Raw genomic sequence first — 15,609 nt, 5'->3', positions numbered from 1 at the left:
ACCAGGATTGTGCAAATACTAGCACAATACCCACAACTGTTTCAACACTAGCAAATAAGTGCTCTTCTTACCACATTAATTTACTAAAGTTCTGCTTTACAATGTGCACATTATTACACTGGAATAGTAAAATTTATAGTATTATTTACCACAAAATGCACTGATAACACACTACTGGTGCAAAGTAAATGAAAATTTCAAATTTTCCCAGGATAATAAGACCCTGTGACAGTGCTGTGGTATTATGTGAACCCGGCGAGATATTGTAGTATAGAAAAGTATGAGCCCATACCTGTGATTAAATTCGAACTAATGTTTTCCAATCTGATACCACTGGTATTGGCCGTAAACTCTACTAAGAACATTAAAATAATAAAAAAAATAATAAATAAATAAATAAAAACTGTGTGTTGTATGAAAATTGCTCTAATTCTGGGTCATTATGTGTAAACTGTGTGGTCCAGCACTCGCTGCTTAAGTATTTTGAAAAGTTATTTTCTGTATGGCTTGATATATTGACAGGAACACAAAATGTGAAATAACACATTGTAATGTTCATTTTTCATGTTTTTGAAAGGTGTGAGGTATGTCTTCCTACTAGAGTGATAGAGATAATAACTAAATAATATATGCAACTGAATTATCTATTTGATTATATACAGGGTGTCAAAAAACTCTTTCAACAACGCTCGGGTGCTGGTAGATATCATAAAAACAAGTAACTTTTCCCTATAAAGTTTAAATCGAAAATGCTTAGTTTCTGTGCTACAAGAGCTTAAAATCTATCCTGTACGTATGCAACCCAACACAGCAAATGCTTGCTCTGACATAACTACCAGGGGCGCGTGGCAGGGTTGCCACTAGCGAGCCTCGTTAAGAGAGAAGACTTGAAAACAACAACTTGGGAGTCTTGCCTGAGCAAAATTCAAAACATTATTGATACGATGATGTAAGAAGCATTGAGAGTATTTATAAACTGACCAAGACAAAAAATGGGCAGATTGAAATTCAAGATTACTCATTCTAAAATATCTCCTTAACTGATTGATTGATTTGGTTTATTTTAATTCGCTTTTCTGCCACCTTTGGCTAATCGCGAAGATGAGAATGATATGATGAAATAACAAATGACACCAATGTCTAGGCCAGGATTTAAACCCGAGACACCTGGCACCGTAGCGATCTGTGCTAACCACATCACCACGGAGTGTTTCGTGTATCATGCAATATCAACAATTGCAAGGGACACGTGAGATAGGGGAAATCTACGAACGAACAAATGTAAACATGATGTACTTGCTGCCTCGTTTCGAACACGCAGACTGTAATGTTATTACAGTTTATTTGGAAATTATTCCTATCTGTGCTATTGTTATTGCTAATCATGTTCGTCTCACAAGTAAGTAATTGCAAGGCTTTTTTAATTTAATGATTGATTGATTAATTTGCTTTATTTTACTTCGCTTTTGTGCCACTTTTGGGTAATTTGCGAAGATGGGGATGAGTGATGATATGATGAAATTGATGAATAGACACAAACATCCATGTCCAAGTCGGGATTCCAACCCAAGACCCCTGGCATCGTAGTACGATGTTCTAACCACTCCCCCACGGGGCCGGCTTTTAATTAAAGGAAAAACGTCGTTTAGACATGAATAAATTCACACATTAAAACTAGTGCTTATTAAAACCAAAAGCCAAGAAATGCATACTTATATCAAGCACTGAACTGTAAAGGACACTCATATTGCACAATGACAAAAAACAATTTTGCGAACAGCAAAAGTCTATTGAGTAGCCTTGGTGATCGAGTACGTTTAGTGATCGACACATGATCTCTCTATCGAAGGTTCCTGATAAGAGCTCCGGCCTGGAGAAATGTCACTGGATCATTCGTCTTCGTAGTTCCGATTTTTCTGAAAAGAGAGCAGGTACTGCACCACTACACCTATTGGTGAATTGAACTTAACGTAAAAAGAACACTGTAAGAAAACTGAATTTATAAAGTCTGTTAGTTCTCTGCTCTTAATGAATTATTTTGTCTCTTGGAACAATAGTAGCGTTAGAAAAGTCAAAAACCAATATACTGACAAGAAAATTTCATTTCTGCAGTAAAGGCATGTTTTGCTGCGAATGTGATTGCAACCACGATGTTAAGAGTCATTGTGTAATGCACTAGCAGCCAGCAGTTTTTGTTCGAATGTCAAATGTTCGAAACAAGGCAGCAAACAAATCATGTTTAAATTTGGTCGTTCGTGGATTTCCCCTATCTCAAGTGTCCCTTGCAACTGTTAATATTGCATGATACACGAAACACGCCATGGTGATGTGGTTAGCACAGATCGCTACGGTGCCAGGTGTCTCGGGTTTAAATCCTGGCCTAGACATTGGTGTCATTTGTTATTTCATCATATCATTCTCATCTTCGCGATTAGCCAAAGGTGGCAGAAAAGCGAATTAAAATAAACCAAATCAATCAATCAGTTAAGGAGATATTTTAGAATGAGTAATCTTGAATTTCAATCTGCCCATTTTTTGTCATGGTCAGTTTATAAATACTGTCAAAGCTTCTTACATCATCGTAAGTATCAATAATGTTTTGAATTTTGCTCAGGCAAGACTCCCAAGTTGTTGTTTTCAAGTCGTCTCTCTTAACGAGGCTCGCTAGTGGCAACCCTGCCACGCGCCCCTGGTAGTTATGTCAGAGGAAGCATTTGCTGTGTTGGGTTGCATACGTACAGGATAGAGTTTAAGCGCTTATAGCACAGTAACTAAGCGCTGTCGAGGTAAACTTTAGAGGGAAAAGTTACTTGTTTTTATGATATCTACCAGCACCCGAACGTTGTTGAAAGAGTTTTGCGACACCCTGTATGTGTGTATATACCGCGTGAGGCACCTAAAAGTACCACCTGAAATAGCGAAGAAACCAGAAACAGTAGCGATGTGAGATTTGCGGGAAACAATAATATCAAATGGGGCTCGTAAATCGGTGGTATGGGGTGGGTCGAAAAATATCGACAAATGTGGCATCTGGAGTAAAGTGATATTTTTTTAAATGGAACGATATACAATAACATGCATAATATAAACGTTGTTGAAAGAGTTTTGCGACACCCTGTATGTGTGTATATATGTATGTATGTGTATATATATATATATATATATATATATATATCTTTGATGTACAGCCGCGGTGGCTCAGTCGGTAACACGTCTGACTACCATGCTAAAGGTCCCGGGTTCGATCCCCGGCCGATTCAAATCCGGGAACTTTTCTAACGGTGGAAGCGGCCCCGGCGCCCACCCAGCGTCGAATAACATGGGTACCTGGGGGAAACCCTGGGGGGTAAAGGCGGTCAGGGGCGTGATGCTGATCACATCACCCCCACTCACGACCGGATCAAGAAAGTGTGGGGCGTTACCCCCACACACCCTATACACCTTCATGGTGTGGTGCTATGCACAGGGGAGCACTTTACCTTTTTACCTTTACCTTTACATGTATGTAATTGTATATTATAAATAAATAACAATAAAGAAAGAAAAAGAAAGCGAGGGAACCGATAAATTCAGAGCAACTGACATTCTGGTTTATTTAAAGGCACCAGGACATAACTGCATACCCTCGAATGTATGCGGGTGGAGGCGGTTCCCCCTCTTTTTTTATTTCCTACCATGTATTTTCATGAAATTATACAAAATGAACAATAAAATGTGAAATAAACTCTTAAACACAAAATTTAGATTCATTTAACAACACATTACTTTCTGAAGTTTTGAAATATCCTGTAGATATGCAAAATCATAAAAAAATGATTAATTCTGCTGCAAAATTTGAGAAAGAAAGAAATGGGACTCTTTTACACAGATCTGCATGCTAACATGATGAGGCAATGAAAGTGAGGTGAAAATCAGTATTAGAACCAAAATTACAATGAATTATAACAGCAGTAATACCCCTGAGTCTCTCCTGTTCCATGTAGTCAGTTACAGTATTCCCATGGTGCACTTCTCCCATGTTGTGTATCAAACCTGCATAGTACAACATCCTTTCAGTTGTTGTCGTCTTTCCTGAAAAAAAAATATAAAGGGAAAAAAATTTCAACACTGGACAATCACCATTATATGATGAGAATTACAGAATCACTCTGGTGAATATTACTTGTATTAAATGTATTGTCCCTTTGATTAATAATTTAAATATGAATTCAACATGCTAGAAGTTTGAACTCTAACCCCCTCCCCTCTAAATGTGCCCATGGCTCCACCAATATTCCTTGACCACTTTCATAACGCTCAGTTCAATAGAATCACCCCCTAGATGTGTGCGTTCATATTGAGGAAGATCCTTTGAAGACCTACATTCACTGAAAATCCACCCACAATGACTCCCTGCTATGTCACAAGAGAAGTTGCCCATTCTCCCTCACCATCAGACGGCAATTCCTTAACACAACCCCAACTTCCTGATCGAACTACAACCTCCATCTACACCAAGCCTTGTTCAACTGTGGCTACCCCTCCATCTTGGTAGATAAACAAATATTCAGAGATGTAGGGTAACGGTTCTGATCGTTTATGATTATTTTCAAATTCTCCTAGCAGGAAGACTAATTATCGTAGAATTTTGGAAATCATTGTCACACGAAATCTGAACCTTCCTTATTGAGCACTGTTTGGATTTGAAAAAGAATTATTTATGTTGAAAAGAAACAACTTAAAAATTACTTTATGCAAGGATGCATGCTTCCCATGGAAAAGGAATTATCCGTTGACAAGCGACAGTAAGTATCATAGACTAGTGGGAATGAATGTAGAAGTAAATCGGAACCTTAGTAGAATGTATTTAGGGACTTTATTCTAATGCTAAGAGAACCAAACCTGACTTGCCTAACCTAACCACGAAAGCATATATTGAACAAAATCTTAAGTAATTGCTAAGGCCGTGTCCGAAAGGTGCAAGACCATACTTGAAGCGAGCATACTTCGAGAGTGGTTTCGCAGTGCTGTCTTGAAGTCGTGGACGGGAAGGGAAAATCTTTCAACTGCACTTTGACTGCAGCGCCAAATACGATCAGTAAATATAACCGAGGACACATTAGTTTTCCACGTTTTAAACACTTGTTTTCACCACAGAAATCACATAGCATTTGGAAATGCTCTAATACATACATTTCCACACATTAGAAGAACTGCCACAAACAACTTGCTGGCTTTCTACCTCTGTGATTTCAAACAAATGAACAACAAGTCCACTTGTCACGTGACCGAGCCTCCAACTTCGTGTGCTCTGCCCTGTGGTCTCGATTCCTCGTGAACTTGACGCTTTCGAACTGTACTAAGTGACGTCACTTCCATCAAGACCATACTTCAAGTATGTACTTTGTACCTATCGGACAGAGCCTCAAACTTCACAGTATGTGTTAACAGACGTAAATAAAAATTGAACCATGCAAAAATTGCATTTGTAGCATGATGAAATTGCAATAACACAAAAGGAACTTGGGCCGAGATGTTGCCTACATCCACACCAAGAAAAATGAGCCTGTGCCTGTCACCCAATATCATTTCCATCTCACCAAATCTGGTACTGAATGCAATATATCTGATATGCCAGTCAGTAAGTAAAGTTGTCTATCTTTGTTAATCACTGAATATGTCAACACTAGTTGTATCGTACCACATATTATTCTACTTACCAGCATCAATATGGGCAAGAATTCCAATATTTCGAGTCTTGAGAATGGACTCATTAATAACTTTATTTGGTAGCACCACCTGCTTAGAATACAGCCTCTTCCTGGGGCAAAATAGTTTGCTCACAACCAACAAGAGGGCACTTCTCATCTTAAGCATCCTACAAAAAAATAAATGAAGAAAATATCAACTTAAATATTTATATTTTTATATGCAGAAGATGTGTTGGGTATTCTACAAACAAAAAATGCCAGGAGCACCAAAACTTGACCTGCCTAAACGATACACCATCACCATCATTATTATTAAAAACACAATTAATTCCACTCATAATATTTGAAGGGAAAAATTATTCTTCACAAAAACATAGAAACTAATCACCAGGGCCCGGATTTTGATGACATTTCATCTTTTAACTGGTGCAACGTAGATATTGCTAACGAGTACAGAAATCCTGAACACCCTCCTTAGGTTGAAGAAATGTATTTTTTGGGTCATTTATACCATTTTTTATTTTTAGGTCATTTTTTAAAAATTTTGTGTCAATGCATGCTGAAACATAAGGAGTTCAACAATTTCTGTTTTGTCTGCGGTACTTACTCTGTGTTTAACTACCAGCCCAACAAAGCCTGTCAAAAATCGCAAAATGCAACATTGTCCAGTTTCTTATTCACAGTCCGTACAACACACCAAGGTGAAGAAGCAATTCTTAAATTGTTTGTTTCGGAATGACTGCGTAATACTGTGATATTTGTGAATTCTTCCCAACGTTATTGATTGTGATCCACAAAACAAGTGTGCAATATAAATATATAGGTACTACTTTCGTATAGGTGAGACACCTATAAATCATTTATTTCGCACTTGTTTACATTGCTAACGTACTATTCTGCACTGCGGAACATTTCTTTAGGAGAAATAATGAATTTCTAACAAAAATAATGTATATTTCTTATATTAATGAGTACTTACTGTTCTTCCTTATTTCCACCAACAATATGGCGATAGCGTACCGGTTCATCGCGCGTTGTGCCAGTGTTTTGTCGATTTGGAGTGTGCATGCAGTGTTGCAACCTTGTTCACCGAAAAATACCTACTTTCGCACCCGGATTTGAAATTATACTAATACCTCGCAAACCATTGACGTTAGCCCCACAAACCATTTCCCGTAAGGTTAGGTTAGGTTAGGTTAAGCAAGCATAGTTTGAAAAATTTGAAAGAAAAAAAAATACTAGACACGTCATCTTATAGCGAAAACACGGTGTGGTTTGTAAACACTGACTACAAGGTATACGTCATCTAACACACAGAACATTGTGCTCTCGTGCAGAAAGCAAATGTAGGCAGCAGCAATAGCACGTCCGAGAGAGATTTTCACAGAAAAACACATGAATTCACATTAAAATGGATCAAAACTACATTCCCAAACTTCAACAACGCTAAAGAAAATGATTTGCGTAAGTACTTTCTTCTGTAAAAAGTAAGAAATCCGTCTCCGCTATACGAAAGTGTTACCTCATCAAAATCCGGGCCCTGGTAATCACTACACACCATGCACACAAACATAAACGGGTAAACGTACTCCAGGATACGAAAGATTTCACTTATGCAGACTATATTTCGAGAGAAATGTTCTACGTTATTAGCAGTTTCCGCACCTTGAAACAAATTTTACATCACATAAAATATAGAATTACATCTATTAGAAAAAATATACGTATTTGGTAAATATGCGATATCGCCCGGACGGATATCTTCAAATTTACAGGAGAAAATACTTACTGAAATGAGTTTCTTTAGCATTCTGGACGTTCTTGGAGGTATTTTCTTTCACGGAAAGTAAAAACTTCGTAGTTTAATGCTGCCGAACAAGAATTAATCACTTTTTACGTAAGAAATTGGCATTGCCTGCCACATTACGCTGTTGTTTCCATTGTGTGCATGCAGATGGCGAGAGCGTTGAAAGTCACGCGATCTCTGCAGTGTTTCCAAACGTGCCTTCTTTTTAGGAAAATTTCAATTTTTAACTATGTTCACCGAGCTTTCTTTTTTCGATGAATTTAGGGGTGAAATGAGTGCTAATGGAACCTAACCTAACAGGCCTAACCTAACCTTGTGTGAATGGTTTGTGGGGCTTTCCATGGATGGTTTTTGGGGCTACCCATGGATGGATTTTGGTGCTAACGTCAATGGGGTAACACTTTACTATACCGGAGACGGATTTCTTCAAATTTACAGGAGAAAGTACTTACGCAAATCATTTTCTGTAGCGTTGTTGATGTTCGGGAATGTAGTTTCGATCCATTTTAATGCGAATGCATGTGGTTACGAAAATCTATTTCTGACGCGCTATTGCTTCTGCTGCCATTTGCTTTCTGCACGAGAGCACAATACGCTCCCGTATTGTTTGTGTATGCTAAATTGAAAGAAAGTAGTGCTAATGGAACCTAACCTAACAGGCCTAACCTAACCTAGTAGGCATACCTCATCCCCGTGATGGTTCGTGGGGCTATCGTGAATTTTTGGGCTGCCCGTGGAAGGTTTGTGGGAAATAAGGAACAACAGTAAGTACTCGTTATTGTAAGAAATAGACATTGTTTTCGTTAGAAATTCATTATTTCACCTAAAGAAATGTTCCACAATGCTGAATAGTATGTTAACGATGTAAAAAATTGCAAAATAAATCATTGATAGGTGTCTCCAGTATAGTAAAGTAGTACCGTCAATGGTTTGTGGGGCTACCCGTGGATTGTTTTTGGGGCTAACGTGCATGGTTTGTGGAGGTAAACATGAAAAAAAAAATCGAAATAGTACGTAATTTTCCGTCATGAAGATTTGAAACACTGCTTGCGCACTGAGAATCGACAAAACACAAGCTGGCGCGTCACGACGAACGATGATCCATTACGAGTGCACGCCATATTGTCTATTACAGAAGCGGAACAAGTAAGACAAATAATCAATCGTAATATGAAAAGTTGACAGTATTTTAAGGAAAAAGGCATAACTTCATCAAAGAATGTTCCGCAAGGCAAAATAGGTAAGTACCAGTGGTAAAATTAAGGAAATAAATGAGTGAAAGGTGTCCGGGCGTTATCGCATATTTACCACACATTTTTGTAGGGAGTACACTTGGTCACCCGCTGATATGAAATTCCCAGTCCTTGTACTTATATTAACATTGAATAGAGCATTCAAGAATAAAAATATTGTAATACCTTATTAATATCTTCTGCAAATGTGGGTAAAACAACTGCACAATAAAAGCATAGTTCGACGAGGTTATGCCGAAATTAAGAGTAATATGCAGCCAAAGTAGTAAATTGGTTCACATTCATTGTAGTCAGCAGCAGCAAAAAATGTATTAAGACTCCCTTATATATGGAACAAAATTAGTACACTACAACTGAGCTGTCGTATAACATCATGATCTGACAATTCCACAAAAATATCAATAAACTATCGATCAAACGCGATTCAATTGCAAGATTACTAAGAACTACATTACATTTTAATACACTTTTCATGTGACTTCACTAATGGATAAATTACTGAACCCTATCCTTTTTTCAAGAGGCGTGGTGTTGTTAATTGTCCCACACCATACAACAACGCGGAACGCAAATGTGCTGGAGCTTGTGTAGCAGTGGCCGCGATTAGGTATTCGCCACTTTTGCCATCGCACTGTGCTGGAAATGTACCGTCTTTGACCCCGGTTTTGGGACCCAATCGCCGCCCTTATAAACAACTTCATTGTTGTCTTGTTTCTGTTTTCCCCATTGCATAATTTTGCAAAGCTAATAGGGCTGGCTCTTCACTGTAAAATCTTTCCTGTGGCGGCGCCGTGTTTTTGTTCATTCTCTTGACCAAAAGCTTTACATTGGTGGAGGACCGCGGCTCTCCCCTGGGAAATGAATGTCCTGAAAATTATATATTTCACACATAATTTCATTTCGGTCAGAGTAATATATGCAATTATTATAAATACGTTGAAGGAACATGATAATGGACATTTCCACTTTGACATGAAAAACGTTTTAAATCCATTCATTTTACAGATAATGACACAAAAATGAGATGTGCAAAATATCTCGGCGATATTTGTTTCGGTTCTCGAGAAACACGCCTTCAAACACCGCTGAAATTCACCTCCTACGTCACAGATTTGAAAACGTTCTCTCCACAGACAGGAGGTCCTCTGACGTCATCACTTAGAAATGCGTGGAGGCGGGGCTTCTGCTCGTCCCGTCAACTTAGCTTGAGCCGCGGAAGCGACAGAAAATTCACTTGTTACTGTGTAAAACAAGTATCTTACAACTTCCAGTGCAAAAATCTGTGCTCCATTTCTTAGAGATGAATTATGCCCTAGCAGTATAGTAGTATTTACTATAATTCAGAGACTCGGTAGAGGGTTTTTCCATTAGGGTGACAAAGCAAACCTTTCAACAGTCAATGGCTGAACACGTGAACAGCCTTGTTCATTGCGAATTCATAGGTTAGTTCTGACTGGCAAGAACTTAATGTTATAGGAATGCCTTTTCTGGAATTACAATTATTTACGTCATAATATTTTCTTCACAAATTTTAAGATAATACTTTTAGAACACGCTGGTTTACACGCCAATTTCTGCAATATAAGAGGTGATACGGTATAAAAAGGTACGGTGAGTTTTTAAATTCCCTGCAGTAAATGACAGTTTTCTTCAGTTAATATATATTGCAAATTTTTGTATTTAGCCTACTTTTACGTCGCTTTTCCGTTCACTTTGTTTAACCGCAACGACGAGAACGCATGGTTAATTTATTATGTATCATCTCTAACATCACATTTCTTCCCACTTTTGGCTAATCGCTACAATGAAGATGAATAACTACAAGCAGTATTCGAAGTCGGAGTGCAGGAGTACACCCCCCCCCCCCCCAACACACACACACACTACCACCAACTGCACAATCTAAGTATCACCCAACCTGCCACGATAAGAGACGAACTTTTTCTTCTGTCCCATCTCATTTCGAAATCGTTCACTTGTCCCATCTCCTTTTACGAGACGAGACAGAACTTGCCTCGTCTCGTGAGCAACACTAACATTGACAATAGAAGCATCCCCCTAGCTGTCCCCAAAGTCTCGAGCAAACATCCTCCATGTAACAATTTCCAGTTCAATGAAATGTCACTCACAAGGAAACAGTCATGCCCAGGTCGAGTCAAACCTGGAACATGCGACTTCCACAGATAGCCATGAATTTTGTGTATAATAATTACAGCGCCAGTTCATTCCTGGTAATTCTGAATCTGCAGTTTGGTTTGCATATATGAGCTGTACCGTCGAAACGAGGAGTCAAAAAAAAATATAAATGAAAGGTTTTTTTTTTTGTATTTATAATGATAAGCCTTTGCATACGTTGTTAATTCTATATTTTTCTAGACTTGAGACGAGAACGAGAATTGCTCTCCCAAACCGAGACGGATGTTTATAAATTGAGACGAGACTGTCAATGAGACATTTACAAATAAACACGAGACAGACATTTACAACTCTCAACGAGAACGAGACCAAGGCTGCCATGTCTCGTCTCGATAGGATCCTTAGTGGTGAACTTGTGAACCAACCAATTAATGCGTTAGACGTAACGAGATGAGGCGGCTTTTTTCGCAGTACAAAATTCAAAATAATTATATCGTACCATTTCAGTATGGGATATTATTATACACATGGGCGTATATATAGTTCACGGGAGGGAGGGATGGATCAACTTTTGGTATGATTAGGGTTGCTTTATTTCGTAAGTGAAAATCCAGGACACTGCTGGCCGGAAGCTTGTCGGGGAGCAGGGGGGGGGGGTGCTGGACCAGACAAAGTTGTGTGTTTGTAGTCACACTACTTATTAGTATTGATACTTTTCTGTTCATCTTGTGTCACTACGTTTTTAAGAACCAAATTTATTTAATATGATTCGAGGGGTTAAAATAACTGATTTGACAGTCTCAATGTAGTTTCTTATCGCAGAAATTCCGAAACTATCAGGAAATTGTAGATATTGGTCTGCAGTCCCATCTGGTGTGTGGAATTACGAAATTTCCTTCCCATCCGTATCCCGTCCTATACGTCTCTAATTTAAGAGAATGAAATAAGTCCGAAGGAATTTTTCATGAACAAGCGGATAGAACAAGGAAACTGGTAATTTTAGTGAACCAAAAAAAGAGGGGGGTCGGACCCGTTGAATCCCCCTTAAATACGCCCATGGTTATACACATTATTTCCTTGTAATAATTATACATAAACTAAGTATAGATATGTACTGTGCAACTAATGTAATCTTCTCAGTGTATTTTCTCTTATCTGCACAAACATATTTGATCATAATTTGCGCAACAGAAATTGCCTTATGGAAAAGAAAGCTAAATAGGCTTTATAAATAAAGTGAAGAATGTGAAAATTCCTATTTTGCACTACATAGGTTACGGTAAATATAGATAAATATAAGTTTAAAAAATATTTTTAAGTGTCTGGTCAGCAACCAATTTTATAAGCAATATTTTTCGCATGGCCTGAGAACACACACGCAGCTTAACCCTTTCATTTATCTTGCACGTGAGTAGCACGGATATTTCATAGAATAATTATCATTAAAAAGCATAGCTTTCCTTTCTCCTATCGCTCCTTCTTCCATTATTTAAATCGGTACAGATTTGTAAAACTGCTGCACGTGTTCGCTCACCGTGGGCTACCCATCCGGAACTGGACGCTCGAAGCAGACGACAAACGAGCTCTCCCTAAAGAGTGACGTAGTAACATGGCGGCGGCGTGTTTTCAGCGCAACGCTAGCCTCGCAACTTTGGAAGTCTCGTTTCTGCCTTAAACTGGACGCAGAGAAACGCGAGAACTTGCAGGGGTCATTTTTCCAGGGTGTAGTTTTTAAAATTGTTGTTAAAAAAATTGAGTGGAAATGTCCATTTCAGACTGAAATAGTGTTTCTTGAGGAGGCATCACTATTAAGGGAAAAAATATGCCTCCTTTGACCTCTGGAAAAAAAAATGCCTTGCTTGCCCCTCCCTGGAAAAAAAAATTCCTGTGGACGTCCATGCTTCGTAAACATTCTGGCAGTGGCGGCTGCTTAATATGTGCTACCGTGCTTAGCACGTTATTCAATAACGAAGCACGCTATTCGTTATTGTATAACGTGCTTCACAGCACGTTTTCACCACCTCTCGGCGCACATGAATAACCCTGTCATGACCCTCGGTTGTAACGGGGGAGGCAGTGTGCGAATTAAGGGGGGGAGTGTCGGGGATTTCCCCCGCACAAAAACTTTTATCCCTGGCAGAAGGAAGAAAATTTCATCTCTGCCAGGGATGTTTTTATCTCCACCAAAGAAAATTTATTGATTTGGTGTTTTAAGTCCACTTTATGCACAGTAAGGCTAATCGGGACTGGACCTACAGTTTAAAGTGGGATCCGAACCACTATGAGCCTCCACCGGGTATCGAACCCGGGATCCCTTGATTACAAGGCGACGACGCTACCACTGCGCCATCGGGGAGGTAACAACAAAAGATGAAGAATTGAAGAACCTGTCTTAAAATATTATTACATACATAAACTGGTAATATTGTCGTAAAGTAAATATTGCAGACTGACATTTTTTCTGACACCGGCAAAAGCGAAGAGGAGGACTGTTCCGGTATCCTCCTGAGGCAACATGAGGAAAGGGCCCTGAGCCCACGCAAGGAAGACTTCGCGTCGCGGCAAAGACCGTTACGTTGGGAGGAGGAGGCGGGTTATTGCCATACCTGTTTAGCCGCCACAGTTGCCGGTGATCCTTACCGGATACAGATCAGTGTTGCCATATTCAATTGACACAAATCGGGTCTATCTTACTCTGAAGGTGTCCACTCACACTGGGGAAAAGCAAACTACCAAGTGATATTTTGTATTTACACTAAATATCAGCGATCATAGGCGAGAAGGAGAGGAGAGGATGGGGGTGGTCAAGGGGTCCGCTGTCCTTCTAAAAATGTCAACCTGAAATTCTATATTTCACACATATAATATTATTTCGGTTACAGGAATTTGTGATAATTGTTGAAAGGGCCGATTGAGATTGACATACGTTGTCGCAGGAATGCGATAATTTCGGATTGAAGCAATGTTTTTGACTTAGCAGCACTGTTTTGGGGGTGAAAATATTACTTAGAAGCATAATTTCCCGATTCTTATCTTAGCATGCTCTGAAGTGTCAGGTGTCGTAGGTTCGAATCCTCAGTAAGAAATGATTATTTCAATGTTTGTTGTTATTCTTTTACTTACATAATTATAAAATTAATAATTACATGCACAAAAAAAAAAATATTCCAATAATTCACCATGCATCCCCATCGTCACGATTATCCTATAAAGCGAAAGCCTTAAAGGTAGCAAGGGACGTTAAATATAGGAAATAGTAGTGGTGTCAAAAATGAGATTTCTGTGGATTTAGCGAAACATGGGAGTGGGAGTAGTTAGGAAACAGATGAAGACTACTCTACTCTACATACGTCTTATTTGAAACGAAAAGTTTCGCGATTTGGGCAAATCTGGTTTCAAAAGAACTAAGAAGGCAACAGTAGTAGAACTGGACTTCTTGCAGTAGTAAGGTTCCGAAGGAAATAATGGCTATTGGGGAAGCTCCGATGCTGAGAGGGGAGGGGGCAAGGAGGGTGCTTCAAGTGTTACAAAAGTAAACACGGTTGGCGGGATGGACTGTGCAATGCGAGTTTTGTGAGTGGTGTCTTTCGTCTTTGTGTTGTTTTCGGGCATTGTCAATTAATTATCAAACGGTGTTAATTTCTTCGATGTTTCTGTAAGTATCAAATTACGTATTTCTTTATTAGGCTAATGTTTATTGTGTCAACAATCAATGTTTGATTCACTTCAGTGCTTATGCCAACATTTTTTTTCCTGATTAATAACTTTATTAAAATTTAGTATTGAATTGCAGTCGTACCAGAATAATATTATACGAACTACTTGGAAGACATGGGAGGGGGGGATGAGGTGGAGAGGCGCCCAAGTCTTACGACTCCTTCCTGAAATGTCCTACTGATAACCGGTAACACTTTTAAAAATCTCACGCCACGCCACTGCGTTGGAGATACGTAGCCTACATCGCATTTCTCGCCGCACGCCGTCATTGAGTTGAATGCACAATAGGTATTTGGTTAAGTTTTCTCGGTATTACTAGTTCAATATCTCCTTTTGTGTATGGGTTTTGGATTTCTTAGAAATGTAAATGATTGATTGAATTGTTGTTTTAAGTCCACTTTATGCACAGTAAGGCTAATCGGGACTGGACCTACAGTTTAAAGTGGGATCCGAACCACTGTGCCATGTGCCTGCACCGGGTATCGAACCCGCGACTCCTTGATTACAAGACAACAACGCTACCACTGCGCCATCGGGGAGGCCTTTAGAATGTAAATATTCTGGGGGGTTCTAAATTACGTCTAAATGTTATCATAAGATTTAATGTCTAGGTAACTGGCAGGCAATAGTAGAGTTTAATAACTGGTAACATACAAATTTGCATATCTAAACAAACCTATCCCCCCCCCTTCGGAAAGGAAATCACAAATACGACACTGATTTGGGGCATTCCCCACAAACAAAATGCTTAATTCGCACACTGGTGGGAGGTATACTCTGTCCCGGCTATCTCTGGAACAAGTCTGTGCAAGTAGAGCACGTGAGAGGGAACAGGATTGCATGGAGGGGGAAAGTGACTGCAGTTACCAGCATTCGCTTCGCTCTGCCCACTCACAGTGAACACTCTAAAAACATGGAAAGGGTGCTTACTTTATAAAATATTTATTTAAAAACTCTGTTGCCAAGAAAATTTATTGTAGAAAAACATAATATTTTCCAGTTGAGT

General features: G+C 39.0%; 1 protein-coding gene across 2 annotated transcripts in view; it reads right to left on the bottom strand.

Moving 5' to 3' along the window:
* Positions 1-9,238, bottom strand: part of mRRF2 (mitochondrial ribosome recycling factor 2) — a 48,063-nt gene extending 38,825 nt beyond the window's left edge. For both annotated transcript variants that reach the window (XR_014443454.1, XM_083137317.1), the window contains exons 1-3: positions 8,916-9,238; positions 5,700-5,857; positions 3,958-4,071 (exon numbers count right to left, since the gene is read on the bottom strand). Coding sequence is in view for 1 of the 2 variants with exons in the window: in XM_083137317.1 (XP_082993443.1) it covers positions 3,958-4,071; positions 5,700-5,856 (271 nt within the window). In the remaining variant the exon portion in view is untranslated. The remainder of the gene's footprint in view (positions 1-3,957; positions 4,072-5,699; positions 5,858-8,915) is intronic.
* Positions 9,239-15,609: the final 6,371 nt, after the last annotated feature.

The sequence above is a fragment of the Lepisma saccharinum genome, chromosome 16 (assembly GCF_977018435.1).
Source record: "Lepisma saccharinum chromosome 16, izLepSacc3.1, whole genome shotgun sequence".
Classification (NCBI taxonomy): Eukaryota; Metazoa; Arthropoda; class Insecta; order Zygentoma; family Lepismatidae; genus Lepisma; species Lepisma saccharinum.
Note: the sequence above shows the minus strand (reverse complement) of the source record. Positions and strands in the feature narration are given on the sequence as shown.